The sequence below is a fragment of the Phalacrocorax aristotelis genome, chromosome 1 (genome assembly GCF_949628215.1).
Source record: "Phalacrocorax aristotelis chromosome 1, bGulAri2.1, whole genome shotgun sequence".
NCBI classification, from domain to species: domain Eukaryota; kingdom Metazoa; phylum Chordata; class Aves; order Suliformes; family Phalacrocoracidae; genus Phalacrocorax; species Phalacrocorax aristotelis.
This window is the reverse complement of record NC_134276.1, coordinates 13,003,564-13,030,917: the sequence shown is the minus strand read 5'-3', so window position 1 is coordinate 13,030,917 and position 27,354 is coordinate 13,003,564. Positions and strand designations below refer to the sequence as shown.

General features: G+C 43.6%; 1 protein-coding gene across 1 annotated transcript in view; it reads left to right on the top strand.

Annotated features, from left to right (window-relative positions):
• Positions 1-27,354, top strand: part of MAML2 (mastermind like transcriptional coactivator 2) — a 217,309-nt gene that overhangs the window by 143,710 nt on the left and 46,245 nt on the right. The window contains exon 2 of the mRNA XM_075081741.1: positions 3,267-4,727. Coding sequence (XP_074937842.1) covers positions 3,267-4,727 — 1,461 coding nt within the window. The remainder of the gene's footprint in view (positions 1-3,266; positions 4,728-27,354) is intronic.

The window sequence follows — 27,354 nt, the reverse complement described above, 5'->3', positions numbered from 1 at the left end:
TCACAGAGCCTTTCAGTATTACGCAGTTCAAGCATTTTGAGATGTGTAATCGTGAACCCGTTTGATCTGAGGAATGTGTCTGTGTGTTATAGGAGCATTTGCTTTACATTTACTGACCCAAATCAATCCTGGCTTGCAAATTGGAAGAGATGGAGCTTGAAATCTGGCAAGCTCTTTTTTCACCCTCTGAAGAATCTGTGCTTTGCTTGGGGAAAGAGGGTTTGAGTACTGACTTTCAATCAGTAGTTGAAAAATGTCATTGTTAGAAACCTGCAAAGATCGAACGCTGGTCTGCTCCCTTCTGAAAACAAAACAGGCATAATGCTGGGGCAGCAGTGCCCCGAAGAAGGCAGTGTTTGGGTGAAACAGTAAGACAGACAGGCTTGTGATGGACACTACTCGTCTCGCTGAACAAACTCAGACCAGTCCCCTGTGAACCACCCTGACACGTAATTGGTAACAGCTCGGTGCAAGGAGGGAGAGGGTGCTTCATCTCTGTGGGTTGCCACATCTTTCCCATGCCCTTGCCCTCCACATCGCTAACTCATGGCAGGGTGTGAAAGCAGGACCTTTTCAGCAGCCTCAGTGAAGTCCCCCAAGAGTCCCCTGCACTTTTGCAGCCTCGCTTGCCTGCATTACTGCTTTAAGGTGGGGACATCTATTGACCGAGGTGTTGTCAGCATTCAGATGGCAGCGTTTGCAAGGTTTGGGTGTTACTTCTTCTTTAGAAATGCATAGCGCCTTTTTTGGTGGGCACTTTAGCACAGCAGATGTCATGAAACCAGGAGTCCTCCAGCCCATGTTGAGGGAGGGAACATTCGGTTAAGGGATGTGTCTGGAGATCACGGTGCTCTCCCTGGCTCCGCTGCTGACTTGCGTGTGTCACCAGGCAAACCGCTTCACAGCTCACCCGCATCTGCTAGCAGCTTGTTCAAATGCAGAAGAAAAGCAGCTACTACTCACAGCAGAGTGCAACACCTGCATTTCTCATTGTATCAGAAAGCTTGGTGCAGGTGGTCTGAAAACGTGAAGACATTTTGAACTGCTCCCTCTGATTTAAAATGTCAAGCAAAAGCAAAATTAACTCAGAAAGGCATATTAACCACATAAGGCATATACATGTGCAGAGGATATATTATTCATTATCTGTTCAGCCTTTCTGTCAGCAGCACATCTGAAAGCAAAACATGCTGCCAAGTCATGTATTCTGATGACCTGGGGACTTCCCCATTTCCCAGGAAGATGAATTTGGGGGCACAAGAATGATTTCTAATAAACACACTGACAGCAAAGATGATGGTAAAAGGAAGTGCAGCTTACCGTTTTATCTTTTTGCAAAGGAAAGTACAGTGACTCATGTGTCAGAAGGAGCATGCTAACCAAGGACAGTCCATGCACTTTGCAAGCAACCCCCCAAAACTCTCCCCTCCAGGGGACAGCTAATGACAATTAGTTACTCTTGAAGGCACAAGGTCTGAGGACTTGTACAACTAGGCACCAGCATGTCTGTACTTATGAAATGAAAACATGAACCTGTGATTCAAAAGCTATGATGGAAACTTAACTTGAGATATGAGATGAGATTTTCAGGTCAGAGAGAAAAATTACAGGCTTTATTTTTAAGGGGTAAACTCAGTGACCTGCTGATGCAATGGAAGGATAGGTGAGTACTGAGGAAATACATATTTGTCGGTTGAGCTCTTCCCAAGCAACTTACTGGTATTCACATCAGAATATGTATTCACATCTGGAGTTATATGGGAAGAGCTTTTACCTATAGATAAGCCTGAAGTTGAGGGGAACAGGGGCCACAATAGAGTATTAGGTGTCCATGGACTTCTGTACGTGAAACAGCATGATACAAAGAATGTGGTCTGAAGATCTCATCAATCATCCTTCCTCACTTAACCGGAAAATTAGAGTTCTCAGTGTTCCCTCTGCCCCTCACTGGATCCCAAGGTATCACAGTTTGTACAGGCACCATTTTCACACTGGCACACACAGGTATTTATCAGATGCCTTGTCCTGTTGCCTCCAAGGCCGGTACACTTCTGCCCTGGCGTGGAAAGGCAGAAGATGAGCCATGTCTCCCTGCTGAGTTTCCTGACATTGCTCACAGCTGAAACAGCGACAGCGTGTGTGCTGACTGAGGGCTGCGTGCGTGCATGTTCACCGTGTCTAGTGCTTGGTGTGCGCCTTTAATGTACAGAGCCAACGATATAACAGCTGTGCTTGTTTAAAAGTGATCTATACTGATATGAACTGTGTCTCTGAAATTCAAAGCAACTCTACTTGAGGGTATCTGCACCAAGTCCAAACGCTTCAGTTCATGGGACTACACCTTTGTTTTGTATGCGTGGGGAGGGAATTTGTGTGTACAACATGGCAGATGAGTGTACATCAGGTGGACAGGGCCATGAACATCTTTTCCTTCAGTAGGCCCACAGGGCTTGTGAGCAGTTGAAAGTATCACTGCAAATATTCAAGGAAAGGAAATAGAGTTACAGTTCTCAGAGCAGTGTTGCATGGACTGTGTGTTTTATAGCAGATGTTTCAGGACATAAACAATTAGGTCTTAATGTATTAATATACATCTCTGGAAAGTAATCCGGCAGTACATTATAGACCAGACCCTTGGCTGACATAACCTGACATGGCTCCAGTGGCTTCATTTTCAGTTTTGAATGAGTTAACTTCTAACATCTTTTATTTTACACACCTCTGGCCAGTATAAACCTGTGTGAGATCAGGATGCCTGGATCTCATGTGTGCCATTAAAACATCTCCTAGGACCTTTCAACTACAGTGGTCAAAAATTATCTTTTGGATCATCTACCAAAATCAGAGTGAAATCCTGCAGCACTGGATAGGCACAAGGGCAGATTTCATGACTGCATTGGTCTCTGCTATCTAAAAATACTTTAGAACTGTCTGGCACAATTAGATGGGAGCAAATCTGGGGCTACAGCTCTGGCCACCTCCCTCCACTCACACCCAGAAAGGAAGGGGGGTCTGTGATCAACAGGAGGCAGCAGTGCTCGAAAAATGTTAGTAGCTACAAGGACAGGGGTGGAGTTGGCAGGGAGATGCCTCACAACGCATTTTCCTGCAGTTCTGCATAGTTTCATTGACTGAGAAACCCAGAGTAGCATTCTGTACTAAGCAGTGTTTACTTGCCTGTTTACTTGCAAGATCCTTCTAGCAAATAGACTACAGATTGTTTCTTTGGTGTCATCTAATTATTTTTTTGTCTTTGCTTCTTTCAGCTCCAAGGCTCCTTGAAGAGAAAGTTGGTGGTAAATCTGTCGCCTGTCAACAAGAGACTCAATGGTGTTTCAGAGAGCTCTTTCCTTGACATTAAGAGGATAAGAGTGGGTGATAATATCTCAGTGGGACAAGGTGGACAACATGTTAACAATTGCCAAAGCCAGTCAATGTCAGGAGCTATGTCTGTGGGGCAAGGATCACAAAGAAAGGCCAGCAACCTAGCAAACAATACACATGCTAGTGGGAATGGCATGTTTAATATGACTTTGAAAGAGGTAAAGAAAGAACCAGGAGAAACAATGTCCTGCAGCAAACACTTAGATGGCCAGACGTCCCATGAGAACATGTTCCCTAACAGATATGGGGAAGACTCATGGGAACAAATGATGGATCTGGAGCTTCAGGAGCTATTTAATGAACTGACTAACATATCAGTGCCACCAATGAGTGATCTTGAGCTAGAGAATATGATAAATGCCACAATAAAACAAGATGAGCCGTTCAACATTGACCTTGGGCAGCAGAGTCAGAGGGGCCCTGTGAGATCTCTGCAGATGGATAAGATGGTGATAAAGAGTGAATATGCACCAGGCATGAATCAGGCTCCTGTGGGCTCCCCACAGATGAGGCCTTCTTCTACAGGTCCAGCCTTCACTATGGCCACCGCTGCCATGTCCACCTCTTCACCCATCCCTTCGGTACCTCAGAGTCAAACACAGGTATCGCAGGTTTCTTCTGCATCCACTCGGCCATTGCCTAACTGGCAGGAGGTGTCTCATGCACAGCAGCTCAAACAGATCGCAGCCAACCGGCAGCAGCATGCCTTGATTCAGCAGCAACAGCAGCAGCAGCAGAACCAGACGGCCAACTGGTCCACCTTGTCTCCATCAGGACCTTCCCCTGGACCCTATGTGCAAGAGAAAATCCCCAGTCCTTCTTTTCGCCAGCAGCAGTTCAGCCCACAAAGCTCAGCAATGCTGGGGGTACCAGTGAATGGAAACCAGTCAAAAGGGATGAATAACTATGTTTATAAACCAACCACTCCCCAGAGCAATCCCATGGACATAATCATGCAACAAAAGCCTCAGGACCTCAACAGAAACTTTATCAACAGCGCTCAGCCACAACTAGAGCAGCATCATGGCAACACAAAGCCTTTGTTTCACTTTAACTCAGAGCAAACAAACCAGCAGATGCCTTCAGTTTTGGGTTCCCAAAACAAGCCTACCCTTCTGCACTACACGCAGCAGGCACAGGGTTCAGCACCCGTGCAACAGCCACAGCAACAGCAGCAGCAACAACAGCCGCAGCCGCAGCCTGCTCAGCCTCTCCCAAACCAGACTCTTCAAAGGCCACCTAATGTACCCCTAGCAATGCAGCAAAAAATGATGCTTCAGAAAATGCAGCAAAGCCAGCAAATCTCAGGTTTGCAGTATCCAGTCTCTCAGCAGCATAGACAGGTAAGGCAAATTCCTCCTTATTTGTTACAGAATCATTCTGGTCTGAGTAGTAAAAAGGCTTTTCCAGCCTGGCCTCATTCCTTCAGGAGATATGTACTGGTGGCAGATAATGACCATCTCAGCACATACTTCAGCAGAGCTGGTGATGGCAGGTTTAGCACCTATTCAGGTATATCATGGATGCACATTTATAAGAATTTCAAGAGAGACATGTTCATAACACTTTTTTCTTAACGCAATGGAGTGAATGTGTCACTGATATCTATTATGTAGATACTTGTCAGAAACATGAGATAGTAGGGCAGATGCAAGCTTATTTTGGATCCCTATCTAAGTTTTCTAGCTTACAAAAATTCAGGCTCTCTTGAATGACAAAATTTTAATGAATTCCTGTGTTATCTTAGATAACATATTTTACAACATTAACTTCTATGCCATCATTTTCCTCAGGGAGGCAGGGTTAGGAAATTCTTGTTTTAGATATCTTTTGACTGACATGACAAAAATACTATTTGCATATTTGTTATCTGTTTGGCAAAGGAAAACTAAGACTCATCTGTGAGCTTTATAAACACCCATCACACTTCTGGGAATATTCTGTGGATAAAATACGTGCTTAGATATGAAGGTGAAGGTTGCCACAGATACGTCTGCAATTATATACCACATGGTCAGCTCCCACGGTGTTATCATGAGACCGTGCTCTGACACGATTTATTGCTATAGCTCAGCTATGCTATGTCAAGTCGCTGCACACCAGGATCCCAAGTTTCTGACCTACCAATTGAAGTTTGAATATGTAACCTCATTGTACCCCAGAAACTGGAAACCAGGTGCAGAACAAGCAAAACATGTATTCGATCTTGGGACATTTAAGTGACTCTGGGGAGTTTTGGTGGGGCAAATGTGGTTCAACACATTTGAGGCTACGGAATGGCAATATAGGTGTGGAGATCATCTGTGGGTTTCTTATATGTGAAAAACAGCTGCAAGGAACTACTGAAAAGGGAAAGCCTAAGTCTTCCATAAAATCCTAGAGAAGCAGCATTGTGAATGAATCATTCAGAACTGGAGTTTCTTGGCCAAACTGGGTGAACAGTCTGATGGTTTAAAAAAAAAAGTAAAGTAACTATAGTTGTATGCATGGAAACCTTTCTCCTTTTAACTCTTTTAAACTCCCTGACTAACTAACCACGACCATGTCCAACAGAGAAACCCTTGGCAGGAGGTACAAGGTGAAACATTTAGGCACCTTTGGGTGGGGAGACATTGCCTTTTGGGAGATGCTGGAGAAAAAGTGTTGGCAGGAAGTAAGCATAGCTACAGCTTTGCTGTTTTATGGGAGGTCTCTGCTTGCTGTTCCTCTCCTTCTTGGGCCACTGTGTGCTTTCTTCTTAGACACATTTCCCCATTCTCTTAATAGACTGGCAGGGAGATGAATTTTAACAGTTCCTTCATTCAGCCATGATGAAGCTTCCAGCAATCTGTCAGCACAGGGGAGACAGGCAGGACTTCTGCAAACACTACTATTTTTCTGAAAAAAATATGCAAGGTCACATTCTGGAAAGGAACAAAAACACTGACAGCAACTCTGCTTGAGGCAATGTTAGCTCCTTGCTCTGTGTCCTCTTGGGCTGCTGCTCAGGGAGGCAAGCCAACAAGATGATACCTGGCAACATGGCCATAGCAGTAGTTGAAAGATTTATCATGAGTGTTGTGGGATCTCTCACCTGTGCAGCCACAAGATCTTTTGGCTTAGGAAAGTTTCCCTAAATGAACTTTTCTGAGTGCCAAACTTTAGATGTTACACCAAGGAAGGAGTTTTGCCTATCAACACAGACTTCTGCTAGTAGCTTTCCAAAGTTTCTTCTCATCTGACCACTTTCCACAGTTTTGTCTGCAGGATGTGGCTACCTGACCCACAGCACAGCTGAGAAGCTTAGAAGCTTTGTAGACACATATTACAGGGCTTTTGCAGCAAGAATTATATTTTGTCTATGCTCTAGAGAGATAACTGGACTTTTTTAGAGATCCTTACCAGTTGTTCCAAAGTTCTGCTGAAATTCAGAAAATCAGGTAGGCCTCTCTCAGTAGAGTATTCTGTAGCTGCTGGAATAATACTTAGAAATACAGGTGGTCCATAAATAGCAGGATTTTGGATTGGTTTGAACATAACTGTTCACCTAGCAATATTTATGAGTTCTGTGAACTCCTTTAGGGCCTGCCTGTGCAGCTGCAAGAGCCCACGAACCCCTTGGTTATGCCTGCTTGTCCCCATAGGTCCAGTCTGAATATTAAATCAGAGTGGGAGGAGAGACCCCTAACATTATACTCCAGTAAAGACAAAAAAGGTCAAAGCAACCTCGTGGGTCAAGCCCTGCTGATTTTAGCAATAGGGACATCATCTTATTTAGGCTGCATGGAAGATCATCTCCCACCTCTGAGGATTCCTACACATCATTAACAGTAATGCATGATTAATTACCAGCATTTACTAATTAACGATTAATATTTATTTTACTCATGCCCTATTTCTTCATGAGGAACCAAGGCTTGATTCTGCCTGGTATCATTCAGCTCCTCCTCAGATCATTATAACTGTGAACTGTAAGGACCATCTCAGTACTGGCTGGAGTGCTTTGTAGCTGGCAATGTGAGTGAATATTCATAAAGGGCTGCTGTGACATTGCCATCAGATAACTCTGACTGGAACACTATAAATTCACATTTTTAGCTGAACCAGCTCACCCTCTGCATTTTTACTCCCCAAGTTTTAAGATCCAAAAAAAGCATTTGAACTTGACTTTATCAGCCCAAGCTTGCTAACTGGAAATGTAAGGCTTGTAATTTCTCTGCTTGTCACATTCATTTTGTGTCAAATTGGAGCGGACTTGTAGTGGGATTTGCTAATTAGATGTCTTTTGCCTCTAGGGAAAAGTCATAAATATAATGGAAATCATCTTGGTTTCCTGGAAGGTTGATCTGAAAGAAGGTTTTGTTTCCTCCTCTGTTTTGTCCTCCATTGTTGTGGGAAAGATTCACCTTTCCGTTGTCTATCAGGATGCAACATTGCCTAGTCATGAAAAAACTCTTAGAAATTCAACACTCTCTTTGTTTAGGGAATAATTAGAAGCTCCAAATGCTGCACAGGTTTAATCAAGTTTGAAACACTTATACAGAACCTGGACTGATGTGGGGAAACACTGTAACTGGGCTTGGGTAGAATTTTGAAGCCTAACTTTCCCCTTCCGAAGAAATGTAGTCCAGTCAGTGAAAGATGCTTCTGAAGTAAGACTTAAAGTTTTTGAACAGAAAACTTGATGTTTTTAACTAGTCTAAGAAATTCCACACATATTTTTGAAGTTTTTGCTCAGCCATAAGGCTTATTCAATAAGATCCATTAGTCTTCTGTGAAGAAGTCAAAAAGCAATTAAAAAAAAGGAAAAAGCCTAAATAAAATATTATTCATCCCCTTCTGGTTTTGACCTAAAGCCAAATTAAACTCAAAGGTTTCAAGCTGACTTTTTCTCCAATTTTTTTTATTCAACTTCATTCACTCAAGGGAGGGGAGAAAAGAAGGCTGAGCTCAGGAGAATGGGAACCCTAATGGAGCAAGGCCCCTCTATCTGCTACATGTGGGTATGTGCCCTATGTCTTGGCTTTGGGAGCAAGGTTAACACAAGGGATCATGAGAGCTTCAGCCCCCGCTTTACAGAAAGAGCCAGTGGTCCTTATTTTTAAGGCTCTGGAAACATCGGTGCTGCCTATGTAGTTACAACACACAGTAGTGTTTCCTTATTCAGAGCTCAGGGCCTTGTCAGTCCTTGTTCCTTTATAATCACTTTGAGGATGGGATCATCTTCTCCTTTTTCCCTTTTCTCTTTTTTTTTTTTTCAAGAACCCAGGAATGTGGTGAGATTAGTTGTAGTTTGGGGCTTTTTTTGTCCTTACTTGCCCTAATTGGGGCATGCCTTAGATCATTTTCTTCACCAGGTCTTAACAGGCTCCTTTTAAATCCAACCGATCTCCCTCCCTACTGAATACTGAGCAATCCCTGCACCAGTACCTGCTCCAAGCATGAGCGTCCCATACATGTGTCTTGCCTCATGCTCTCTCACAGAAAGGCTTTGTATTTTGCAGCATGGCCTCTCAGGTGCTCCATGACCCAAGGACACAGCATGGCTGCATCTGGCCAGAGAGTGGCCATGGTGCAGCACTGCACTGAGGGATGTGCCACCAGTGGAGAGCTTGCACTCACAGGAGCTCCAGGTGTTGAGGTGACCCCTCCCTTGCAAGCCCCCTCCATTATACCAGACCTTCAAATGCCCAGAGAATCAGTGCTTAACTGATATATACATTGCTCTTAAATATCTCCAAGTGATACAAATGGTATTTCAACTAAGCTGGCAGCTCTGCAGAGATGCTGAGGCAGGTTCTCCTCTCATTTTCTCCAATGTATATCCAGGGTAATTCCATTTATTTTCAGGAGATCATAACTGGACTTACAGCAGCATAGTAAGCAGCAGGATATGGCCTTCTACTAAAGCATTGGCACCATACAGACTTAATAAAAAGTGTATGTTAAACTGTCAGATTGTTTGAGTGCTATGCAAGGCAGAAGCACCAGGAGCAAAAGATCTAATGGCTTTTTTGAAAGTGCAGATAGAAAAACTCTTGTTATCATTCACTGCTGAGCGATAACTTACACCTCTAATTTAGCCTCCAAAATTTCTCAAAGAAAATGTGGCTTCTTTGGATGATTCATATCAAAACAATATTTTCCTAGGCCTTTGTGTTTACCACTAAAGAAAAGAACAGTTTGGTGAGGCAAACTCTCTGTTTTCAAGTGTGAAGGAATTATTTTGCAAATATTTGTGAAATGAAGAGAGAAGACCTAGAGTGGCTTGTGGTAATTGGTATAAACTAGGACTTAAATTTGACTTAGATCATAAATAACAACGATTCCAGGCTTTTGGAATCTGCAATAATAGAAACTGTTCCATAGTGTAAGAAAATAACAATGTGACCTTTCTTTCAACGCTTGCTATAAAAATAAAATTTGGATCACAGCTTTTCTTGATAGCTCCATTTTGGTTGCATTCCTTCATGCAAGGGCTTCTGAATTAAATATTCTGGATAAAAACATGAGTATGTCCCAGTAGCCACCATCGGTATCGGTTGCAGGGTCATAGCTGATTTATGAACATGAAATCAGAAGGAAAATGTCCTAAGTTCCTGTATTGTCATGGTGGACAGTTGTCTTGGTAGTGCCTTATATCAGTCATGCTCTCAGTTTGCTCAATGAAATATATAGACAATTACACTGTGGACGGTCAGTCCCTGAGGACATTGTAATTCAAAGGATCAGAGACACTGCCAGTTCCATAGGGTTTCTTGAACTCTTTGCATGAAGTATTTACACTGGCAGAATAGTAGAATATTAGCCACTTAGGTCAAATGCTTCTGGTTTGGGAATTTGAGATGTTGCTGAGATGGTACCTGTTGTCTCATTTGGACTGCTTTTGAAGGTACTTTCATGAAGATACCAATACAACCATCATTGCAATACAACCTGGGTGAGTTCTTTGCCAATGTCAGCACACTTGACGTCTTATTTATTAGTGTTGTGAAAGTTCCTTGGAGGTCCACTGATAGGGAACAATGTCATTCTGTGAAGAACTCTATAAACTCAGATTAGAAATGGCCCGTGTTGAAGGACAGTGTTGATCTGGCTTCTGTTAGAATCAAAGAAAAGATGAGTTTTACAGAAGGAATTTGAAGGATACCAGCATGTATTACCTGCATATTTAGACATGTTGATTTGAGGAGTGCAGTGATCCAGGAGGCACTTCATGAGCCAGTCAGTTGTCTTGGCCACAGGGAGAAATAATGCTGTTGGAGACAGGGGGCATAATAAGGTTGCTAGCTGCTTTAGTCACTGATTTTACTCCACTGCCACCTGGAAGACAAGGGCTAGGGTAAGGAAGCAGAGGGACAGCCAAGGTACCTGGTGTGTACGTAAGAGAAGATGAGATTGGCTGCAAGGAGGAAAGGGCAGGTGAAAGATCCAAAGTGCTGGTGGCTGAGATTACAGTTTACAGGCCTGGGATGGTAGGGTAGGTAGTAAACCATCACCAAAAACAGGACGTGAGTTTGTGCTTATCAGATTAACTGGAAAGGAAGTGTAAAAGGACAAGACTGGGATAAGGAACCGTGAAAATGCAATGCTGACAGGGAGGCAAAGGGCTGGGGATGTTTCAGGTCTGGTTCACTGCTACTAAGCAAGTTAGTCTGTCTTGACCTGTGATCTCATGAATAAAGCTGGAATATCTGTGAGGGCTTCTTACCTGGTTGAAGAGAGGATTTCTGCTATTGCTGTGTGCGCATCTGAGGCCAGAGTCAAGCCCTGAGTCAACTTCCTGTAGGGATTTTGGAAAGGCAGCCTGGAAAAACAATATAATTCCACAGCCATTTAGAACTGGCATGGTGAAAAACCCTTTCCTGTAAGTTTTTGTTTGTTTGTAGGCAATTTATTAATACCTCAAGAAGTTAAGGAACAAAAAAATTTAACAAGCCCCAGCTCCCACTTCTCTCCCTAGAGTCTTCCTATTATTTTAATTCCCCAAAGTCCTCAAGAGCAAGTCCCAGTAATTTGTCTCTCTAGGGATTCAAAATAAAGGAATATTTTAATGGCAAATATTACTTTTACTGCTGGTGTTTTTATGGTGGAGACCTGCCCCAGGCCATAGTTGACTGACATTAAGACAGCAACAGACCTAGTAATGTTCCTTTAATGTGAGTTTTCATGGGTGAATTTACCATTTTGTATGTGATGCTGATCCAGAAAATCAGCCAGATGCTCCAACAGGACTATTCCAGAACCATCTGCCTCATTCATTTGCTGAAAGCCTGTTTCTGGTAATGTACACACACAGTGTAAGAGACAGCTCTTGACCTGAAGAATTTATAATATAAATAAGCAAGCTAGCCAAACCTTGAGAGGAAGGAAATGTTACTGTATATTTTATATATTATTATATATTTTGGGAAAGAGAGAAGTAAGATCTAATTCAAAGCTGTTACAATCAATCCACTGGAGTTACTGCATAAGGACATATTTACTGTCACACAGGAATCATCTGACAGAGTCTGGAGTTGAACCAGACCCAGTGTCAGTCTCAGAGACACTTACTTGTCCCCCAGGATAGTGCCTGAACCTATCAACCTGCATCTGCTGATCTTGACCTGACTGCCCCTTGGTCTGAGAGTCTTCTCTATAGATCCAGCATCCACAGCTCGCAGCCTTCACAGCCTGAGCAGTCCCCCAGAGGAGACCTCTGGCATAGTTACAACGGTTTGATGCCTTCTTTTTTTTTTCCCTTTGTACCTGTAGATTGATGGTAAACAGCCCATTGAGGTGCACCCAGCAGCTTGCCAGCTCTCCAGGGGGCCTCTGAGACACCCATACATAGGTGGACATGCCCTGGCTATGCCTGAGATTCTGTTTGCCACCTTGTGTGTGGGGAAGGAGTGGGGTCTCGAGGGCAGCCTCACACCGCATTGAACAGGCCAACCATGTTGAGTTTGTGTCATCTTTTCAAAAATGGTCCTCACTTCTCTGTCCCCTCTGACACGGCTCTGTTTTGTCAAGCCCCAGCTGGAATCTGGAGCAGAGCTGAGTGCCTGAAGAAGTTGGTCGGGTAAAAGGAGGGATATTTTTCTCTCTTTGCCATACTGGTTATCTGTATCTAATGATAGCCCTCTAAGCTTCCGACGTAACCAGTGAGGAAGGCACAGCTCAGAGTACCTAAGCCAGACACATTCATAGGGCATAACCTCACTGCAAAAGACTCTGTCCGTGAGCCCAGCTGTGCTGCTCTGCCTGCAAGACATATGCAGACTGAAACTACAGTGCATTGAATTGTGTGCCAATATGTCAAAGGAATGGGAGGACAAGGGGCTTTGGACACTCTTAGGTGAGGTTTCACAGGATGGCAGAGCCAATCTAAAGGCTAGGAGCTTCAGAAAGGGTAAGGAGTCCTCCCCCACTCCAGCTCTGTGTCCAGTCCTTCCTCTGGCACCAGCTTTGGCACCTGTCTGAGCTCTCACAAAACTGGCAGAAAACTATCCTTTTTCTCTCTGTCTTGTTTTTCTGCTCTTTTAGTTACTTTCTCCAGCTTGTGGGGTCAGACAAAGCCAACACTGGCACAAGGGAAGTGGCAGAAGCATGTAGCTGGAGGCAAGAAGCAGAGATGGGATTGCTCCTGCCAGAAGCAGCAAGTTGTTAAACTCGACTCAGGTGGCTGGTGCTGGGGAACCACAGGTACAGGGATGGCTGGAGAGGGAGTGGAAGGTGGGCAACTGACTGCAAGAGGGAGTCTGGGTGTGGAAGGGCAGGAACTGAAGGTAGGAGAGAGTCAGGGAGCAGAAAGTTTAGTGCAAGGGAAATAAAAAGTCAGGTGGGACCAGATCCTGAGTAGGACAAATGTGATAGGGCGGACTGAGACTGGGAGAGGAGGTGGTAAAGGACCGAAGTGCAGGAAGGGTGAGGATCCAAGGGTAGGAAGAAGCCTGGAAGACAGTAATAGAGAGTGAAAATTGGGTTTGGGTAAAGGGCAATGAGGGAGAAGGACTGGGAGTTCAGGAGGAGGAAGATGAGAGAGAGTCTGGGTGCAGGCAGAGGAGGGCAGGGGATCTGAGGGTGGGAAATAGTGTGGGAGGAAATGGGGCAAAACAGCAGCTACTGACACATTGGGGACAAGCACCTATGGTCCTTGCAAAGGGGAGACTGGAAGACTGATAACACTTAAGAAATAGTTTCTGTATCGTGTGCCAGGAATAAGTGAAGGGGCATAAGGGGCTTGTTGTGCAGTAGTTTCCAAAGCATCTGCAGGAAGTCTTCAGGACAAGGCAGGAAATGCAGCTTTCCAGACCTGCCTCACTCAGAGCACTTAAAATTGCCAGCTGAGAGGACACACTACGTATTTCAGTCTGTGCTATTCATCCTGCCAGTCTCCATCAGTCAGGGAGACAGAATAAGCAGCATGATTTTCCCACTGGAAAAAAAAATTTATCCATCCCCTTCTCTGGTTTTCTTCCTTCGGGGGACCCTATAGCTCTTCTACTGTCCCCAGTTGCAAGTGTAGCCATTGAATAACCAACTACAAGTTTATTCCTGCCTGGCAAAAGGTGCACATGAGGAAACAGACGGAGGTTGAATGGTCCTCTTAGGCCTTCATAAGAAGCTGAGCAGTCCACCACCTTTGAAAGGTTCCCCCTGATTGACTGATACCAAAATAGTTGTGATGACTAAGGTGTGAAAATGAAGATGGTATTTCTGTGGAACCAGTTTGTTCTGTAACCTGTAAGAGGGAGACATTTTGAGGGCTTTCCGTAATTCTGTGAAGATGGGATAGATGTACACACACAGTCTTTTCTTTTTCCAGTCCTTTCTATATTTTGCGGTGGTTGCAAGCAGGGCCACAGCCTGGCTCCAAGTGAGTGACGAATGACTAAAGGATTTAGTGCTTTGGTTCTGGTTAAAAGAACATCCAACTTTATCCATTGGAGAACTAGATTTCTCCGAATGACTGCAAGCTGCAATCCCAGCTAAAGCAGGCTATGCTGGGGTGACTCCAGTCTTGTCTGGTTTCAGCTAGAATGGAAAAAAAAAAAAGAAATTAATGCCTTTTTTTCCTACTGGAACTGGTAAAAGACAGGGGAAGACATAGGGATTAGCAGAAGTATTGGGAGCTTCACAGCCTAACTGCAAAACAGAGTGGGAGGAGGGAGGGTAGGAGTGAGTTCTGGCTATCCACCCTTAATCCAAAGCCGCCTACTCCTTCCCAGGCTATGCTTCACTGTCATACACTTGCAAATTCACTCCAGGAATGAAAACAGGCTAACTTTAAGCTTGTTCCCAAAGCTGCAAATTTGTCCCTGCTGGGTGTTAATTTAACTGCTTCCAGGGCACCAGGATGTCTACTAGTGTTCGCTTTTCTTTCTTCTTTTTTTTTTTTCACACATCTGGTATTGTGAAAACTTCCAAGGCACCACACAGAAGAGCGATGAACTGACCACTTTTAACCCTTTCTGTAGCATGCCAAGTATGAAACCTGCCTGTCTCCCTCTCGCCAGCGTTTTCGCCCTATAGCAGAGTCCATCGGCCTTGTTACCTATGGGATCCACAAGCTCTAAAGTGGGTCTTATGAGCATTTCACAGGCTGAGAATTGAGCCTTGCTTCAGCACCACTGGCTAAATAGTAATAACTGGACTTCAAAAATTTCCAGCAGGAAGAAACAGGTTTGGGGCAGGGAGGGTTTTTTCCAAAATATTTCTTTTTTTGTCTCTTGCTTTTATCTGGTGTTGCCATTTCCCAGCAGGGAGAACATTCAGAGCAGTAGTTTCGCTCACATTAGGGCAAGCAATGGCCTTTTCCTGTTGATTTTTGATTGTTGCATTTGTTCTTTAATGGCTGCATTAACTGTTTGTCTGCTGCATCAACTGAAACAGAGCAAATACAAAACAAATTAGGTGTCTCACTTCCAGTCATAGCTAATGTACTTTACCAGACATTCTCCATTTCGCTCTCTGTTGAACAGGTTGTTTGTATGACCAGCTCACTTGTTTCACTAACATGTTCCTAGCAATCGCACACAGACTGGCTTTTTTGGCTTTGGCTAGGGTTTCCTAAAAAAGCCCAAAGGTACTTGAAACCCAAATTCCTCTTCCATCTTGGCCTCTTGTGCAATGCCAGCCTTAGGGCACAAGGAGGGTGCAAAGTCTTCCTTCGCTGTCTTCCTCTCAGCCCTATCATTACTTTTAATCCTGCATCCCTCCTTTCATACTTCCATCCCAACAGCTGCCCCTTCTCAGCCCTGGTTCCGCTTCAGCACCGACTCTGGGGAGCTGAAACACCATGGAGAACATCCCACAGCCACGTGCGCTGCGTAACACAGCAACAAAGCAGCAGTAGCCATCACACTGATGCTGGAGACCCAAACGTGCCACAGTCCTTGACTTTGGCATCTTCTCATCTTCATGTAGTGTTTTCACTGTTGAGTTTTATTTTTAAAAGAAGTAAATAACTCTCCATCCACAAATTACAGGCCTCTTTGCTAAACATGAAATCTACTTCATGGGCTAAGTACAGCTGTGTTGTCAAAACCTTGTTTCATATTCAAAGTACTATCAAGGGTGGCCTTTTTCAGAAGCAGCACTTCTCTGTAGGCCAAGCTCCAGGGCCCCAGGAAGCACTGGAGCAGTTCTTCAGAAGGGTTTTCCATAGCCATATATATTCTGTATTTAAAAAAAAAATCTCTTCAGGTTTTTAATCCTGCCTGAAGTGGTTTCTGGAGCGTTGGACTCACCACCTGAAAACACTAATGAAATTTGGTTTGTGGAGATAGATCATTCATGTTCCTGTTAAGCCTGAGCTTTTTAAAGCTGTAGAGTAGGACTTACATGCCCATAGCCAAATTATTTATGCAGATCTAGAGAATGTCAGTCCAAAAATCATATAGCATTAACATATCCACCCCTATTTTTTCTTCTGACAAGTTTTCCAACCAGTAGACCTAGTAACCACCTTTGAAATTGGCCATATGTAAATTTAGGCTGGAAATTATCTGCACATTCCCAGCAACTGTAGAAATTGTATGGCTTTCCCGAGGAGAGTGCTGGTGGCCAAAAACCTAACTCCTTGTAAGATAAAATTTACCATGAATGTTAGATGACATGTGATAGCAAGGCACTCAGTTTTAAAATAAGATTCCATTCTTCTCTGTTTTCACAGCAAAGACACAATATAGTCCTCTGGCTGTCGCTTCATGTGGCCCGATGTTTGAAGGAACCAAGTGGGGAGCTTTGTCAGCCACTTCTAAGCAAAGTGGCATAAATGACACGGCTAGGGACACCAGACAGACTTACAGACATTTAATTGTAACATTTATTTAAATATATGGTCTACTGTTGCTATGAGCTCTGAGGATGTTTTCCTCCCAAAGAATCCAAAGCAAATCGAAAGCTAATCAGTTGGTACAGTAATTGTATATAAATTTGCATATGAATCATTAATTAAAGTCAAGCTGTGGGAAAAATTAAAAATGCTAAAAGACCTTTGGACATTTGTGTGAAGATCATTGTGCTTGATACCAGGGAATATAGAAATGTTTGGACTGTTTGCTCAAACGGGCACAATGTTAATGAATCATTTTAATCACCTTCATTATAGTCTTTCAAACAGAGGAGACTACTCTGCAAAACCAACCCTGACAAAAACAACATACAGAACCCAGAGGCAATTGTGAGGCTACTAATTGGATAACTTTCTCTTGGTATTTGCATTTGAGCCTATGGATCTGGACAACATAGTACGTTACTCTCAGGGCAGGAAGCAAGCAAATGGCTGCTGCTCCATGTCCTTTTGAACAACGTTTTCAAGGTACCTCTTGGTCTCTTGCGTCCCCCAGGGCAAATATTGTGGATAGCCTTTATTGTGTTTTTCCCAAATTTTTCTTACATCTCTGGTCTTTCTGTGGCAACAAAACAATGCAGGAACTGGAATCATGCTATAAATGTTAGTGGAAAAAAAAATATATAGAATGCTCAGATTTTCTGTTATTTTAGCCTTGCAAATACTGCAAGCAGAAACTAAACCAAATTAAGTTCATGCACAAATATCAGTAGGAACACTGAGATAGTAGTGATAGCAGAAGCAATGAAATTATGTAATATATGCTAATTGTTTTCTACACACTAATTCATCCATAAAGCTTCTGTGACGTGAATAACTATGAACAGCTCTGTAAAGGTTAAAAACTGAGACGGTGGACCAACACTTTTTTCTAACACAGCTGGTGAAGTTAAAGCACTAGAAATACATGTGGTGCATTTAAATAGGTGTCTTGGTAGAAAGTGACTGAGTCGAGGAGAAATGAAGTAGATCAGTACTTGTGAAAACAGGTCATCTATTTAGATGCATAAGTACGGCTTTAATTTTAGTCTCAGAAATAAGATTGGATTCAGAATTAGCGTAAGCTTTGCAGTTTTTATAAACTTTTCAAATTAAAATTTTTTGACCAAGCACTCCCTTGTCAAAAATTCAGATAGGAAAAGATTCCTACAAATGTCAATGAGTATTTTTAGGAAACTTCCTTTTAAAGATTTAGAGGTTTCTGCAACCAAGGTGGTCAGAATTTCATTTCATTAGTATTTAAATATATATAGCTTAAACCAGTTCAAAAATTCAGAGGTTTCCTTTCCATGCTGTATGTGTCGATAGTCATGTGTGATCAAAATGAGCTTATGTTCGCTGGAGTAGCATCTTTACACCTTACAAAATAGCAAATAAATGCAAAGGTAAGATCTACCCTGTTAAATGTAGATCACAGGAGAAATTGATTTCATACCAGGACTTCTGAATTTGCTTCTCAACTACTTTGTATATGCCTGTTTACTCAAAAGGCAAATATATTTTCATGTATGACAATGCAGAAAGCAACTCTGTCCTTATTGAAATGGTAATCAAAAATTGTTCAAAATTGCTACGTTACATAAAAAGCAGTAAAAATAGGTATATTTAAATATTTTAAGTTTCAAAAAAGTGTTCTCAAATATTGGGAAAAAAAGGTTTTCTTTTTCCATTCAGACTCAAGTGTCCCTCTTGTCCATCAGTTCTGAATGTTACTGAGGTCCTGTGAGAAACACGGAGCAAGTCCTGTGGTGAGTGAGAAGGAAAAGGAGTCTGCACTTACCTGAAATACCTGCACCGAGTTTCCTCAAAACAGCAAAGTGAATGGTAGGAGTCACTGTGGTGGAGGTGGGGAGCACACGCACACACACATACGGGATAACACCACCGTACCACTAGGTGTTTGCACCCCAAACACCACCTGCAGTCTGCGCACCCATCTCAGGCAGCATATGGAAGGGAAGGGAAGAAACAGCTTCCTTTTAACTAATCCAAGACTTTTCAGGCAACGAGATGGTATGAGAGAGGAGATCAGACAGAGATCACGAGTGACATGGGGAAGATGAACAGGGAAGAATTAATCACTGTTTCTCCTAGCAGGAGAGTTGCAGGCACCTAATGAAGTTGTCAGGTAGCAAAACAAGCAAGAGGAAGGCCTCTTATACCTGACACCGAGGAACATATTTTTGTGGGCATCTTTGCTGCGCAACACTGTGGGTACCAAAAGTAAGCATGGGTTCAGAATAGGGGTTGGGCAAATTCAGAAGAAATATTTGCTGAGGGCAGTCAAACACTATGATGTAGATGAAAAGTTGCACTCAGAAAACCCTTAAATTGTAGAAACCGGAAGATATATTGGAGGCAGTCCCGGCATACAGTGGCTCTGTTCCTATAGTCCACCTGTGAACATCTCCTCTTGGCCACTCTGAAGGTGACCACTTTAACACAGTTCTGTTTGGAGCCACAGAAATAACACTGTTTATTCATAGCAGGAAATGTTATTAATACAAAAAATGCCAGAAATGGTGCCTGGTTTGGTGGGAGTTCAGCTTTGCTGTCTCTTCCCCAATAAAGTTTAGGAACACCTAACCTACCAGCCCCTCACTGCAGCAGTATTTTTGCCAGCTGACTGGTCTCCAGTTCACCTGGCCCATTTTGGCCCAGCAGACCCAGGGCTTGTGAAAATGAACCTACTGTTTGCTTTTCAGCTGTGAGAGCAGACACAGCGATGTGACCGTGAGCCATGCCTCTTGGAAAGGGTTTTTTAAAGACAGCAGCTGTAGGAGACCTTAGTACTCCCTAGTAGTTTCTACTGGCATATCTGCTCCTCCTGTTGCTGCCTTCAAGGCAAGTTTAATGATCACATTCACAGGGTGGCAGAAATGTCCTGAAGAACACAAGCAATGGAAGGGAAATGGTGATTTTCAGCCATTTATAACTGATCCAGACGGGAATGGCATTTCATGGAGAAGCCAAAAGCAACAGTGTCAAGGTAATAGTCTTGCTCACTTCCAAAAGTTTTTGCAAAAAAATGAAGGAAATTAGATTTCTAAACTAATTATTGCAGGATCCCTTTCAAGCAGAATATGTAAAGGCCCCATAATATTAATGCCTGCTTTTCACATTACGCTCAAAAAACTGCTGCTGATATTGGGGTGATTTGTGTAAATAGTGACAACGATCCTTGTTTACTTCTCTCTGTGATTGCAAGTTCCTGAGCAAAGATTTTGGGTCTGATTCTTATTCAGGCTGAGATCCCCTTTATATCATTCTGACCGTAGAAAGGAGCCTTTAGTCACAGGAAAATTTAATTACTTATTCAGGAATCTTTGGTGTAAAAGAGACTCAGTATTAATAAGAATCAGGCTTTAGGTGTTCCAAATGGTCTTTAAAAAAGGAGACAACAATGTGCAAAGTAAACTCCAAGTTATTAATTCAAGAGCAGTATGAGCAGCAGCAGCAGTACAGAAACCCGATATATCCATCAATCAATACTGTGGAACCCTGTTTGTTTGTACTAGTTAGAGAGTGATGAATAGGTCCTCTGTGTAAAACATTCAGCTACAGTGTGAGAGGGTAATAAATTATGTTTGTTAATTTTATATGCCATACATATAAAAATCACTAAAAATTGTTAATACACTGTAATGGTGACAGAAAAGTCTGGTGCTGCAGGAACCTTAACGCAGCGCTTTTTCATCTCTGCAAGCGAAGGTCTCTTTTGGCATTTCCTGCATTTCAGGGAATATGATATAAAAGGCCTGGAGGAAGAATTTTAATTGCTAATCATTCAAGTTCACCGCTGTCTCACTGGACTATATTTACCTAAAAATGATGCTTCTCACTTACGCTCATAATCCCCATTACCTCAGCAGTCAACTGAGAGAGGCAGGGACCTCTGGGGGATGAATGGCTCTGTCCCCAGGAGGTGCCCCAGAGAGGTGGTGCAATGTGTGTGGGTAGCAGAGGCAGGGGGGCGATTATGCCACAGTCACCCGGCTCCGGACAGCTGATGGCAGATGAGGCGGATCCCCTGGCAGGGTGGTGTATGGGCAGGCATGAGCTTGGCCTCAAGCACCCGACCACAAGCATCGAGAGTTTGGTCTCAAACCATCCTGTTCTGGCACAGGTAAAGAAATTTAGACCTGGGCAGCTGGCGTAGACTACGTAACCATCTCAGTCTGGCATTTTTAATGCCCAGGTTAAACTGTTGCAGTTTGGTTCATCTTCATCCGTGTGAGCTCTTTCCACTTTTGGCTATGAGCTTTGACCAGGGCAACACTTTGCACGCACACACCCTGCCTTCTGTCCTATGACTCCACTGTTGTATGACTCCGTTCATGTTTTCACACCCACTTCTGTTGCAGCCAAGGCTAAGAGAATGTGCATGCAGCCTCACTCGTGCTGACATGAACTGAAGTTACTTTTCGGAAGTCTTTCCTCTCTAGATAGGCTGGTTGCTGCTGTCTGGTGTATACTGCGGATGGGTACAGAGTCTGCAGTGACACTAAACAATGTGGACAAAAGTATGTTTCAGTATTTTTTAAAACACCGTCTCAGAGGAGAAGGCAAGCTTGAGAAAGTGCTTCGCTTTCTGGAAGCTTGCTTTACGGCAGTATTTATTTCTCAAGTCAGGGCAGCAAGGAAATGAGTCTAATGCATGAGAATGTTGCCATGTTATTAAACGGTGGTGTAAAAGCTGCGCTTACTTTCATGGGAATGAGGTTCTTTGCCAAAAATGAGATGCCTCAGCTCCCCCCTGGGACTGCATCCTAGTTTGGAAGGAATGGAGGAAGCTGCTGTGACCAGTCAGAGCAGATAACAGGGAAGATCGTGCATTTGTGGCAGCCTGTTTGTGAGGACGGAGGAGCAGCTCAGCGCTTGCCAGCTGGTGCAGCAAGTGTTGCACGGGGCGAGGCTGGCAGATCTGCCTAGTGTCCCTGCCCTTGCACCCCAACAAATACGCCCTGAACTGCTGCTTGCTCCTTCCAGTGCTTGGGTGTTGCTCTCATTCACACCTGGGTGAAAATTCAGAGTAATTGCACGGAAACCCAGTTACACTTTGCAGGGTGCTATGGCAAGTCAGAGGTGACCCTGCTCACAGGAGACAGCACAGCACAGCAAACTGGCCTGTCCCTACAGGAAATCAGGAAGGCTTCACTGATGGCAGCACTGAGCTTCATCCCCCAAGCTGTACAGTAAAAATGAATGTAAAAATAAGACTAGCTTTGTTAGATTTGTTAAACAGAAATCACTCAACCCCCCCGTCGGCAAAAAGTAATTTTTTTCCTGGCTATTTTTACTTTATCGGAAACGGGGGGCACTCGTTAACACTGGTGTTTTGAACTGTAGTTTAATAGAAGGCAGACTAATACAGTTCATTAAAATATGCGTGTTTGATGTTTGAGGTAATGTTTGCACAAATCCTCAGGGATAGGATACTGTAGAGCTAAAATTATGTTTTTCACAGCCAAATGGCATCATCTCATTACCAAAGTTTTGTGATCAAGATGAAAGATACACTTAGTAATTGCAAAGGGTAAACATTTTTTTCTCCATAACTGCCCTTATTACTCATGGGTAACAGACCCAGTGCAGACTGTTACATTTCCTTCTTTTCTCTTTCTGTCGTCTTTCCTTTACCACCCACTTTGTTTATGATTCACCAGCAGTTTCTATGGACTGAATGTGAGGGATTCTGTTCGCCTATTTCATGGCAAAAGAACATCCTGAAGAGATGCATTTGCTAACATTTAGCCGGGAGATGCAGATATTGCTTGGGGGGACAAAATTTTAAAATCTGAAATTCTTCTCTGTGACTTTACTCCAGCTTCTAGCTTTCCAACAGGCTGCTAAGCATGCAGCTCTTCGCCCTCTTCCAGCTGGTAAACCCACCTTATTTCAAGGAAATCCACAGACCCGGTAGAGCAACAGAAACCTTGCTTTTCTTAGTTACCTTTTGACCCCCAGAAGTAATCTGTGGACTCCCAGGCATCTGGTCTTATGCTGAAAACTATGGATCTGAAGGAGAAAGGGTACATCTGCCAGAAAAGTATAGCTCTGCTAAACATTCCTCTGACCACATTGTCTTTGGAGAGAAAAAAAACTCCTTACCTCGCTTGCAGAGTATGGGAAAAATCCTTTTTTGTCCTTAGTTCAGTACTGCTATAACAGCAGTTGGGGTGGCCTTTGGGCTGTATCTTTACAAACAACTCTGAAATGAAACCGCAGCAAGGTCAAAGCACTGGACCCTGATGTGATCTGGTGAACGTTCATTTTGTGTGTTCTGGTGGACATTTCATTGAATACCTACTGGCAGTTTTGATTCAGAAAACAAGATAGATTGTGCTCTGAATTTTTTTCTGCTACTTTACAGCTAGCATGTCATATCCGTAAATGAGGCCTTTAAATCAGGAACTGACACTGTTCCCATGTCCTAAATGATTATATGACCCTTTAGGATTGAGTGATGTGTTAATCTTTTCTAGTTATACTGTATCTATTGTGTTCAAACATGGTCACGAACAGGGCTGTTTCTGCTCCCATAGATGTAGATGGAAGATGGACAGCTGGAGCTGCACCAGGTCCCATCTGCAGCCCAGGGACTATGTGTTTGGGGGAAAATTGAAGAGCTTATGTTCATGAAAGACACAAGAAATAAAGATGCTGGGGCAAGAGCAGGATGAGGTCTAAAATGATGTTTTGAAGGTTCTGTCTCGTTGCAATATGATTCCTCATTCATCATGCAAATTTATAATTTTCATGCAATTAAAAAATAATTTTCATTATGAAGGTGAGTTTGATTAGCTCGTACAGTTGACAGCTAGTAAAGCTGTGTGAAATAGTCATACACAAAAAACTCTCATCCTAGTGGGAAATTCCACTTTTTACTGGAGAAAATGCATATTTCCCTCATCATAAGAGAGAAGGAGGATGAGAATTTGTCCTTGTTCTCATTACTGGCTGTAACCCGAGAACTTTACATAGGTGATACAAACTTGCTAGTGTCATGACATGAAGCCATAACTAGGGATGCACCCAGCTGGATCCTCACCGACACTGCCATTGTTGCATGTACAAAGACATTAAATTGGTTGTAGAAGTCAAAGACAATTCTTGTCTTAAAGTTCTTGATGCTCCCAGAGTGATACAAATGTGCTACAAGGTAAATAAAGCCCAGCCCCATGAAATTCAAATCCACAGTGGCCTGACCCTCGGTCCCACCGGGGCCAGAGCAGCAATGGCAGCTGCAGGAGTGAGTACTTACCACCACCCCTCTCCTCCCTGCTCGTCACAGCACTGGCTGAAGCACTGGGGTGGATACATCGACACTGATAGGCAAGCGTTATTATCAGCTTAGTTTATGTCACTCAGCAGCAGTAAAACTGCCAGTAGGACTCCTGTCAGCATAAGGTGTATCTCTGCTGGGGGCTATGCCAGCATATCTGCTGTGAGGGAAACATCCTGGTGTGGACAAGCCTGGGTCTCCTTCCAGGAGAAGGAGCTTTGGAGCATTACCTGGTTGTATCACCCCCTGCATAAAGTCTCTTTTATACAACAGAGGGATCTGACGGTATCTTAGCGTACATCTAAGCCAGTCATGCTGTGGCTGATGGACAAGTGTGCCAAAGCCCTCAGCATTGCATGGCTGTAGCCAGATCTCCAGAATTGCTCAGCATCTTCTGAGTCCTTGCAATGGAACAGCCAAACGCCTGCCAAGGACCCAGTCCAACTCAGGGCTACAGGACTCCTCACTGGAGTGATACAGGCAGCTGAGTCATGGAATATCCAGCATCTCGCCAGCATCACACAGACGCCCAAATTCAGCCCTCACGAGTCTCATGAACTTCTGTGTCATGTCTCCCTGAAGGGGAGTCTTCACTTCAGGGCATGTGGTGGCCTCTGCCGTGCCTCCAGAGAGCCCATGCCTGGCAAAACTTCTTGAATGTATTTGCAATTCCTTGAGAGCTGTATGCACTGTGGGCCAGAGGGCCTGGGGCAGAAACCAAGCCATGGGGAAACACCACTGCTGGGGATGCACCACGCCATGTGCTCACCTGCTCCAGCAGCCTGGTCAGAGGCCGCGCCATGGCCTAGGTTGGTGCTATGAGCCATCTCTGTGTCCTGGGTTGGCACTATGAGCCATCATCTCTGTGGCCTGGGTTGGTGCTATGAGCCACCTCCCTCCACATGACTCAGGCGCGTGACCAACACACCAGATGAGTCCTGTGTGACTCAGCTCTATAGAGCTGTCTAATGATGGAAAGAGCAAGACATGAGAGCTATTGCATGTTGAAAGGTTGCAAAACTGAGAACACAGCCAGCACATTTTTTTTATAAAGATGCTCAGGCAAGCTGGAGGTCAGGTTTTCTAGAGCTCTCAGCTTGACAGCTGTCTCTCAGATGCATGTAACTTGATTTTAGCAGTCAGCATGCACCTGCCATATCCACCTCTTTCAAAGACATTGGTGCCAAAAGTCAAAAATGGGGGATTTTGAAAAGCTGATCCAGAGCTGCTGGTGGCTGTCATCCCAGGTTTGATGCTGATTAGCTAGTCTGAAAAGGTGGATGAATGTAACTGACATGTAACTGACATTCATGTAACTGACAACTGCTACAGAGGCGTTAGCTACAGACTGCTTGCTGCTGCCTAAGCACTCAGTTTAGACCTCACTGAAGCCCCTTCACAGAGGGATTTGCACTACTGGATGATTCTTTCAGCTAGAAAAGTTCAGCGAGCCCAGCTGATGGGAATCTTGAAGTTGCAACATAATTCAATTCCGACCCTTGGCAGCAGATCTCTACCAAAACCCAATACAGTCACCCCTGGAAGGAGGAATGACCGTATCCTTTCTAGTTAGATCTGTCAGAAGTATGGGAAGAAGAAAGGAGGGAAAATAAAGGAGTAGAAGAATAAAATTAGTATCTGTCTTGTCTAAATTTCCTTTTACCTTCCAAGTTCTAAGGTTTTTTTGCAGAAAAAACACCTAAAATAAACTTTTGACTATATGTAGCGCTATTGAAATACTCATTTTGAGGCCAAAGCGTCATTGGTTATGGACAGAAAGGAAGGGAATGAAAAAGATACCTTCTTACTCAACTGAGTGGTCCCTGGTGTGTGTTATGAGTCATATCTGCTTATTTCACCAACAGAAATAAGAAACAAGTTTTTACTCTTTTTTGCCCTTCCTATTAGCGACATGTAGCACTTAACAGCTAAGGGAGGACTGTCTAGATCATACTCTGGCTCTCAAATCACCAACAGCAGAGTTAACTGCATTTTTATTGCTGTGATGATGCAGACTAGAAGAACAAGGCCTCACTTCCAGGCCTCAGGTAGCATCCACAGCCCTGGCAGCTAGAAGACGCAAATGAGGGATCTTGCAATGGAAAGAAAATGTGAGCCCAGCCCTCTGCGTATCCACCTTCACAGCAGATCATATGCAACAGTATGGCTGTACAAAACCCCACAAACAGATCAGCAGATTGCTTGAAAAAAGAAAACTGTGGGACAAGTCCTACCCTTAGCAAACCCTAAGCCAGTCCATGCCCTTTTTGAGGACAGAGATATGGTTGGATGGGCAGAAACAAAGCTGAAAGGGAAGGCGGTGGGGCACAGAAGGAGGTCATATAGACACCAGAGGGTTTTACTGTCCCAAGACCAGGGGTACATTCACCACACCAGGTGATACTAGCTGGGATGTGGTGTGGGTGGATGTCCTCTTCTCCCTCCCCACGAAAATCTTCATAGCTGGACTTGGGCCATGCAAATGATTTTGTGAATGATAAAGTAACCAGTTGGTTTATTTGCCAGCTGAGGAGGTTCATGCCAAAGTCCTGTTCAGTCTCCTACGTGTGCACCGACTCTGCTTTAACAGCCTAAGGGCCAAATACTCCAGTCTGTTTTCAGTGTAGGAAAACAAGATTTAACCAAACTGGCCAGCTACACTGGGATTATGGTAATGTATTTCACACTGATGAATCTGTCTTTTGTTTGTTGCTAACCAAAACAGATTCCATTTAACCAGAGAAATAAACTGGGCTAGTAGGTGCCAATTTTGCGTGAACCTTATGCCTATAGTAATTTTCCTATGTCTATCACCTCAGCTTTCCATAAGTTTGGAATATGTGGATGGATACTACTACCAGCAGTCTTTTTTTCCTCCGGTTTCTACAGGGCTGCTCACATGCATGCTATGTACACTTATTTACACTCACTAGGAAGTGCTCCCAATGGAGGTTGCTCTCAAGCATGCTGACAGCACATAGCAGAGGTGAAACCACCAGGCTGCAATAAAAAGTTTTGCCCTTGAGGCAAAAAGAGGGATGGAGACAGAAAGCATTTATCATTTCCTGTCACTATTATTGTCTCGTGGTTCTTCTTCAGCTAATGTCAGACCTCTGGCAGTGGAGCAAGGAGGGATGGAAGGGCTCATGCTGTGCAACCATTGAATTAACAATTTGAGGGCGGAGGCTTCCAGTAGCTCCTTGAAGAATCAGTTAGAAGTGAACCTCAGGCAAATCTCCTACTCTTTAGGTACATTCCTTTGAAGGGTAGAATTTTTCTTGTGGATTATTTTATTTAGTTTAACTGAAAGGTTTTAATTCATTCAATTAAATGCACTGAAATCTGCAGTGTTATCCTATTGATCCAT